The sequence below is a fragment of the Nicotiana tabacum genome, chromosome 6 (genome assembly GCF_000715075.1).
Source record: "Nicotiana tabacum cultivar K326 chromosome 6, ASM71507v2, whole genome shotgun sequence".
NCBI lineage: Eukaryota > Viridiplantae > Streptophyta > Magnoliopsida > Solanales > Solanaceae > Nicotiana > Nicotiana tabacum.
The window spans coordinates 31,937,216-31,946,647 of NC_134085.1; the positions used below are offsets into that span (position 1 = coordinate 31,937,216).

Consider the following 9,432-nt stretch of genomic DNA (forward strand, 5'->3'; position numbering starts at 1 on the left):
CCTTAACTTTATGAGTATTGTGTAAATATTAAGGGCATGATGTCCTTAACTTCATGAGTGTTGTGTAAAGTTAAGGACACCATATCCTTAATATTTACACAACACTCATGAAGAAAGGGTAAAAACGTCTTTTCGTATTAATTTTAATAGAGCAGTGACTATTTTTGCTCAGCATTAAAAATACTGAATAAAAACTAAATACCACATGAAAAAATGGTTATCTCACGCCATTTTTACCCACAAAGCCTGATATTTAAGTGGACAATGCTGGCTCATTATCCATGAAAAATGCATCACAAGCCCTCTGGGATTTGTCGATTACAAAATAAAAATACATGCCCTGATCATTCTTTTGAATATCATGGTCCTAGATTAGACATTGTTCTTCTGGAAGCTGTAGGAAAACTAGAAACTGAGTTGAGTGTGTTCCCTAAAGAACTGAATGGAATGCAGACAAACTAGAAGTGCAATTTTCTAGTCAGTAGACATACATCGAGCACATTTGCAATGGAAACCGAATCCTTCAGAAAGGATAGCTTGCCGAGCATTATGATCCATGCTTGCATCGATGTAGCATATCCGCAACTCTTCTCCTGTTATATAACATGACAGTTTAAACGTCAATGCGAAGTTACTGATGAAATCCTAGAGATTAAGAAACAGTTAGATGACTGAAAACAAAGCAGGGAATTGACGACTTATTTGTCAATTATATTATGCCAACATGCTCAGCTGGACGGGAGATCACCAGTTGAGGTTTATCTTTAAACTATTTATAATAGAAAATCTCAGAGAGACATATTCATGGGCAATATTACCAGTAGAAGGAAATCAATCAGAGAGAATTGGAATTAACAGGCCAAAATGGAGCAAATGAATATTGAATATTCATATTATTGACCTCAACTAGCTTGGGATGGAAGATTTTGTTGTTGACGATTTTTGCTGTTTTCTTGTTGTGTTTGTAATATAGCAACATTAACCAAATCATAATTACGCAGAAACGTAGATGTTCACCGCAATAGAATTGTAGGTCTAACAGCTTATGCAAAATATTAAGCATGCATTGTTTTGAGGTCAGAATTTGGATAACTGCTGCTATCGGGCTATAATCACGTGGAACCTCTGTATTCAATGACAATGAACATCCAAAAATTGAACCATAAAACAAAAGCCTAGACGGTTTCACCACATAAGTAAATATAGCGTTCTTAAATCTTATGGGACTGATTCTCTTACAAAGACACATGTATAAAACCGCAAAGTGAACAGATCAAATAACGAAAGGAGAATCACCTGCTTCAATATCACGAAGTGCCTTCAATTTTGCGTTCACACTTTCTATCCACAGAATGTGTATATTGGGATCTGCAGGGGGAGAATATGAGTTAATTGAACTGCTTTGTGTTCCATTGGCACATCTCTGGATATAAGCATTGGAGCAAAAAAAGTTCTTTCTTTGTTCTTCTTCTAGGTTATTTTGTCTGCTTAAATTCAATTATTTCTAGGAAGTGGGTAGTACGGAAGTGAAACCACTAACAACAGTTGCAGATCAGAACTTGGAAGATCATAGCAAGAATGAAAGTACGGCCCTACCCATAAAGGCCAGTTTAGAAGAAAATGATTAAAGCCAATTTATAGGAAGAATGTTCAAATCTTTTGAATCACTGTGCATAGTATCCTTAGTCCTAATTGCCACAGATTATGAGACTCCACTGGGGCCAATTCATTAGCCGCAGCCCTTCAGAGGAACTAGATAAAATTCCTATGCGCCCATTCGACAACCATCAGAAAATTGCGGCCATAAGTTTATGGAGCTATGGAAACTTCATGGAGTTGGGAAACAAAAACGTGAACATATGCATAGTGTGAACATTAACCATGTAAATTGTACTGTCTGTCGTACAGAATCAAAACAACAGGCATGCAGACCAATGAAGTTTTTGTTTTGGTATGTCTCTACAAATATGCATTGCGATTTGTGATTGATGGCCAACTGAATTTTTTTAGATAATGTAAGTGCTAAACATCAGAAGAATGAAAACAAACTCTTACCGCAGTCATGATTATAAAATGACGGTAGTATATAAATAGCATTTCCAACAGCAGCCTCTGCGTCTACTGATGCTGCTGCTGACAAAAGGATATCTTCATACGATCCCAAGGCCAATTCAATCCGAAAAGAATTAATACGGATCCGTGCCAATACATCAATATACCATTGCTTTGTCAAAACTAGTAGAAGTTAAAGAGACAATAGCACCATTTCTCTCCCAGTATGTCCTAACTGATTGAAGTCCTCTACTTTAAATAATAACGAGACTACACCGAACACGCCTACTGTATTTCTTCAATAAAACTATAATACACTCCAATCCTACGAAGACACTAGATACGAAAGAGTAAGGATACATGCAATCTGCTCATCTGTGAACCCTGCATCTTCAAATGTGCTTCTCAGCAGCTGATATTCCTTCTCCATCTGATATTAAAAGGGTCAGAATAGCCTCCATTGATTACAGATCTAACTTGCAAGATGTAAGTCACAGGAATCTATCTCATTCACAAACTAATTAGGAAGAAAGTTTTATTTCATTCCACCTTCCAAGGAAAAAGAATCAAGCGGAACTTCTTTTTGTAAGTCATACAACATTCTTGACAGAGTATTTTCATAAATTCTGGTCATTGGCTGTTCCATTCATGAAAAAATAACTTCTTGAAGTACATTTAAATGGAATATAGATTTAAATGATGTATGCCTTTTAAAGGTACAGGCAGTATTATCAAAGGCCAAAAGCGGGAAAGAAAAAGCTCAGTTGAATCGGGTTTTATGTGCAAATCACAAAAAGGAGCAAATGAGTAAAATATATGAAAAAGATACGTACATAATGCATTAAAAATAATAATATAAAAAAAAAAAATAAAAAAAAAAATAACTCTTACGCACAAAGCGCGCTTAAGCCTGAAGCTCGGTGAAGCTCAAGTTGTGCACTTCACTTCGTTTAATTGGCGCTTCACCTAGTTTGACAATACCTGACTACCTTAGCCACCATATATTGGTATTTAGTAAAATAAAATATGGTTGAAAATATTTCTTCAACCAATAAGAAAAAGAAAACCTTGCAAAAGAATCCCAAGTTTCTTGTTGAAGATATTTATCTATGTTTACACGACGACACTCACCTGTTAACTTCGGAAACAAAGTTTTGCAGCAAAAGTTCGTTACACTGCTGAATGAGATACAGTAAAGATTCTCAAGGATTAGAAAACAGCTAGCGAGTTTGAAGTTTTAATACAAACACCACAAACATGGATTCCAACTTCTAAGCAAAAGGCTGAACCTGAAATACTCACCAGTAAAATCATTCCGGAAGATAACGTTGCTGGCTGAAGTATGTCAAAAGTTTCAGGAGTGGAAGCTCCAGATATAATCATGCAAGCCAATCTCTTTACTAGAAGTGGATACTTTAGGCCCTGAGTTCTTCATAACAATAACAAGCAAAATGAGGAAAAGCGACTTATAAAGATAAGTGAAATGAATATCTCCAAGCTATGTGTCATTAGGTCCATATATGCTTTCTAAAGCAACTCCAACAGTCATTCACGCCTTAATAGCTAATAGTACAATGAATCACGAAGGATGATTTCCTCCCTATAATCATATCCTATCATCATATACAAAACCATGATATAAGGTTTATTAGCAAAAAAATGAGATGGAATGAGAGATCAATCATATGTTCATATTTTCTACTTTAAAATGGAAGCAGACCATAGGAAAGCCACTTCCTTCTTTTACATGTGGAAAGAATATCTATTGCATTCGAGAAGTATCCTAGTTTCTAGCTAAAACTAAGAAAAGACTTACTTGGTAACAGAAACTAACCAATAAAACATGAGAAAGAATCTACTTATGCAGACAACCCTTATACTCGAATAGTTCTGCTAAGCAGATTAATTGGAATACCCAAATCTGACCTGCCAAAAGAAATTCAGATTATAGGAAACCTGATAACTTAACATGTTCCATGTGTGGACAACTTATAAGCTAGAGAACAGTAAATTTTATCTCATTCAAAAAATAAGTATATCTTTCTCAAAAACTTACTCTTCGAATTGTTCTATAAATGTATCTTTTCTAAAAAAGTATAAATGTATCTTTTCTAAAAAGCAAATAGTTATAAAAATGTTAATGTAAGTTATCTCGCATCATCTGTCTCCTAGCAAAAGCCAAAAGGTACGTGGGACAATTCCCATGATATCCTGTAGCTAAACGCATACAAAATTTATCAAATTTGTTGAAATAAATTGTTTAACTAAATGTAAAAGAATAGTTCTGAGTGTTGATAGATTTATAAATGCTTGAATTCTTTTCTTTGGAACATATGGATGTTGGGAAAAGTGCCCTCAGTGATCTAATTCAGAATTTCCTGTTGACAAATTAACATTTTGAACATATAGGAAACAATATTTCATTGCCTTCTCCCCCCTCATGTATAAGAATTTAGTAGTGGTATGACTCGAACTTAACCATGTAATGCCCATATACATAGGCAAGAATGTGACGAATAGGATAAAATTGATTCAGGAGAAAACCAATAGAGCAAACAAGAAAAATTCTATCCAGAATAGAGGGAAACTAGAAACTTCCGTACCGACAGTATTCATGAATAGCTGACCAATCTGCTTGCTTTTCAGTCTCATAGAAGATCTAAAACCGTGAGATAACATTAGTTAAAAGCGAGATATACTAATACAAGCAAGCTTCTTTATCGGAAAAAAAACATTAATACAGACGAGCTTATTTTAAAATCCAACAACCAAGACACATTAAGCACAACAAAGTAAGTATATAGAGCAAGTCATAGGATAGTCCCCTTGTGGAGTTATTACAGCATATAAAGTTCATAGTCACTTAATTACCGCTAAAGAAGCCATTAGGTTAATTAATGGAAGCTAAATAGTCTTTCCATAAGAAGATCCAAGAAGTAGTTAGTCCATAAGGTCTTACTGTGCGTTCTGATATCACCAGCTTATTGCATGCTCGTGATATCATCAACTCCAACCTGTCACCACAGGTTCATTCATTTGGTAATGGATCCAGGATTTGAAGTTTATGAGCTCCTAGCCTCCTACCAAGAAATCAATATATAATTATAACTGGCCAAATATTTATAATTATTCAGTGGATTTCTTAATACTTATACAGGGCCAGAGAAAAGAAGCTACTAAGTTCCCGTGAACCCATAAGTTGTGCTCTCGATCCGCCACTGTTGGTAATGCCAGCAAAATATGAAAACCCCCTCTAACCTGAGATTTGTAGAGTGGCAACGCGGCGGTAGATTCGTTACTGTTTCCAGAAGACTATCTCAACTAAAGTAGAGGGCACAGTCTGACGACAAAACTTGCCGTTTGATCCTTGGAGATAATTAAATTGTTCGTAAGCATGAATTTTCACTCTTTTAGAAGGTCATAATAAAATTGAAATGATCAAACTGACCACAGTTAGGAACTCTATTGACATTGCACTTCTCTTTCATTTTTTTTGATATTAAGAGGGCACAAAGTGAACTTCAACCAGAATTCATAGTATTATGTTAATGCTGCCTCTCAATCCTTAACCGCCAACCCCACCCCACCCCCAAGTTCTCCTCCCTCTTAAACAATGTTCTGAATGTCTTTCCCGGAAGGTAATTGACAAATGACAGCACAACACAAACATCAAACGAATTGTGGAAATGGCTCAGTTCAAGATGTTGTTAAGATAGCTTCCCTATAGTTAAATGGTAGCATAACCAGATTTGGACTAACCTCCAAAGCTATTGAAATGGGTCAATTCAAGGTGTGCATTTCTAACAACAACAACAAACCCTGTATAATCCCACATAGTGGGTCTTGGGAGGGTAGTGTGTACGCAGCCTTACCCCTACCTTGTGGAGATAGAGAGGTTGTTTTCAATAGGCCCTCGGCTCAGAGAAGCATAAGAACCATATTAATGAAGAGAAAAACAAGAAGCGCAACCGCGAGAAGCCATGTAAAAGCAGCATAAATAACAACCAGATAGTAAAATGACCAAAATGAAAGAAACTACAGGTAATCATAGAAATCTAATACCAACAGAATATGAAAGTACGTACTAATACTACCGGTATGACAAGGAGAACATTAAACTAACTAACGTGTACATTTCTACTTACTCTTTTTTCTGTGATAGTGGTCCGCTCCAACTTATGCACACCTCCACTAATTCATCCAGCAATCTGCTAAGGGCATCTCCAACCTTCACTCCAAATCTTTACTCCAAAATAGAATAAACTAACTCCAATTTCCTCAAAAAATGAATATTCCTTTTTATATTCTTCTCTCTCGTCTATATTATTTTATTATCTTTTATTTAAATTTTATTTTCTTATTTCCATTAAACAAATCCTATCTTTTTTTTCCTTTTTACATATTCATCCCATATAATTCATATTTCTTTCTTATATAACCATTTAAAATAAAATTATTTTATACCATAATTTTTTAAATAATATAATTTGTATGCAAATATTATAGATTAAACATATTAATGGATAATTCAAATCGTTGAGATATAAGATAATTCAATACATATTTCATGTAGTTTAAAATTTAGTTTAAATATTACTTAAATATTCAACTTCCACCTCTAGTATGCTCCCATAAATGATCTATTAATGCATTACGAAGCGGAAAATGAGCATCTTTGTCCTTTACATACAATTTTACATAAAAATAATATATGCACGAAAATTAATTTATCAAATTATACGCTAAAATTAAGATGTAAAATTAATATTATAAAGATATTACATAAACATAATTAGATATATATAATATGATAAATTAAAAGGGTTAGATAATAAAAAATAAAAAATAATAGAGAATAGTGATGGAGTAGATGTCTGGAGTGACACTATTCACCCTCCAAATTTGGAGGTGGGTTGAAGCAAAATTCCTCCATTTTTGACTCTAAAATGGAGTTTGGAGGCAAAAATATAGTATGGTTGGAGATGGCCTAAGCACTAGTATTGGGCAAACTACCAACTAAAGACTAAAGCAGGTGGGCTTGCGCTGAGCGCTGTGGTTAGGACTCCGGGCACACTTCCATTATCCACTCAAAGTCTCAAACAAAGCTAACCATACAACTCTATAAAAATACCATCCATTTGGAAGAAGAAAAAATAATCAATCTTTGTCATAAACCCACTTTCAAACAGATTGTGACATTTACATTTCTAAACAATGGATACCTAGTTCCCATAGCTATATGTCGTCACTAAACAACGACGTAATCTCTCAAACATATAAAGAAAACAAACTTTACGAAAAAGGGTTAGTATACCTTGGAATCTTCTCTACATTCATCACTACAAAACGGAATATTTGACGCTTCAGTTTGGTTCTTGAATTGAAGCTTCTTGAGGCAGAAATAACAGACGCTATGAAGTGAAGAAAGAGAAGGGTGAGAGACGATGGGTTTGGCAGTGTGGATGAGTTCGCCGGAGCCGATTCTCCGAGAGGCAAACACACCTCGACCGGCTGACTCGGTGAACCCGACTTGGATCGGAGGCGGCGAAGCGAGTCGACTCGGGCTTGACTCATTTGCGTAGCCATTACAAATTGAGAGGAACGGGTTTTTCCTCCTCGTATGAATATGAATATTGGACATCCGACGGAGTAATGGTAACATTGCCGCTACTTCTGAGTGCTGACCCAAATTGGATTTGTAAATTTTACCTCTAAACCCCGAACTTTTTCTTTTTTTTCTTACTCATATTCCTTTTTTCGGTAAAATACACACCTGAGCACTTTTTAAAAAATATTTAAGAAAATAGTATTACTACTTTTTGTTTATTTCATAAATAGCAAATTTTCTTACACTAATGGCAGATAAAGATTAAGCACATAATTAATGAGCAGACAAAATGCATAAATTATGGAATATTGCCTTTCCATACTTTCTCTCCTTTTTTAAAAATTAGGAATTCAGTTATGTTCTCTTAATTTTCGTTACATTTATCTACATATTTTTTAAAATTTTCCTTTTCCTTTTGACACCATACTTTCTGTTAGACCCCTGACAAAGCTGATCGGCAAGCGGCACGGCAGTGGCAAGGATTTTGGCATGATGGCCTTGCCATTGGCCTATGTGCGAGGGAAAATCAACATGCAAGACAATGCGGGGGTGTTGTCAATGGCAACAAATTGTTGCTAAGCAAGTGAGACGGACTACACTTGTATTTGAGGGCTAAGGTGCGACGGACTACACCAAAGCAAGAGGGGGCTGCGTACAAGCAAGGCCAAGACCTTGACGGAACTAGGCGGGCTGGATGGGAGCTTGACAAGCCAAAACGGGAAAGACCTCGGCGCTAAAGTGAGGCAGCTTAGTGCCAAGGCAGTGGCATTGGCAATGTGGTGTTGCCATGACTTAGGTGAGCGGACTGGCACCTAAGTTAATTGTGGGCAAACGACTTGGCAAAGGGAAGGGCATCAAGGCTTGGTGACTTGATGTTAAAATCAGTATGGGCAACGGGCAGACTTGATCAAGTAGGGGCGACTTGACAAGGACAAGCAACTGTGGCAGCGGATTGGCGTGCGGCTAAGTCAAGGGTGACGAGCTGTGGCGATGGCATTGAGCGGGAGCAGTGTCAAAGGCTAAGGCTGGGCGCAAAGTCAGCCTTAGACGTGCAGCAGCTGGCCAAGAAACACGCACATGCAGTGCACATGAAGTGGTTTTCAAGTGTGCTGTGCACATGCCATGCAGTTGGCGGTTACAACCCATGTCCAAGAGTTGCTGATTAAATGGCTGAGTCTTTGCACGTTTTTGGGGGCATGTTAGAGACATGTTCCCCACGTTTTGATCATGGGGATCACTTCCTATCAGTTGGGGGATGTCAACTGAACATAAGAGACTCTTTGGGGCTGACTACACTATATATATGTGTGTTAGCAGCCTTAAAAACGGGCTAAGTACCTAGGGAGGGAAATGTCTGAAAATAGGCATAGGGTTGTCTATTTCGTGGCTTGAGCATGGCAAAATATGTGCCATTGCCTTGCCAAATGAGTGGCAGCACGAGTAGCCTTAGGCAGGGGCTTTTATAGGGCTGATTCGTGCATGAGTAGGCCATTTTTGTGAGTTGGTGCCTGCCAAGGGTGGCAGCACCTTGCCTAACTCGAGATTTTCCTTTGTAATTTGATTTATTATAAAAGGTTGGGAAAGGGTTCCCGTAAATCTGTGTTGCCTTTGTTTTTCTTGTTGCCTTTAAATTATTCTAAGTGTTGAACCTCGAAACCAAACGAAAATTGGGTAAGGCTGAGGTCAAGTGGGGACTTGACTGCCGCACATCGGGCAGCATTTTCGGCGGACAGAAATTGCCGGTGTGACAATTGGTATCAGAGCCAGGTTAG

General features: G+C 37.0%; 1 protein-coding gene across 2 annotated transcripts; it reads right to left on the minus strand.

Moving 5' to 3' along the window:
- Positions 1-230: 230 nt before the first annotated feature.
- Positions 231-7,822, minus strand: LOC107794589 (histone-lysine N-methyltransferase ATXR4). Of its 2 annotated transcripts, XM_016617084.2 has the most exons (7): positions 7,367-7,822; positions 4,656-4,711; positions 3,355-3,481; positions 2,413-2,482; positions 2,056-2,235; positions 1,297-1,368; positions 231-593 (listed from the first exon to the last, which is right to left on the minus strand). In XM_016617084.2, the coding sequence occupies exons 1-7, from the start codon at positions 7,712-7,714 to the stop codon at positions 475-477; spliced, it is 972 nt and encodes a 323-aa protein (XP_016472570.1). In that variant the 5' UTR covers positions 7,715-7,822; the 3' UTR covers positions 231-474. The 2 variants fall into 2 exon arrangements, with proteins under 2 accessions (XP_016472570.1, XP_016472571.1); XM_016617085.2 differs by lacking the exon at positions 4,656-4,711 and having other exon boundaries at positions 7,367-7,774.
- Positions 7,823-9,432: the final 1,610 nt, after the last annotated feature.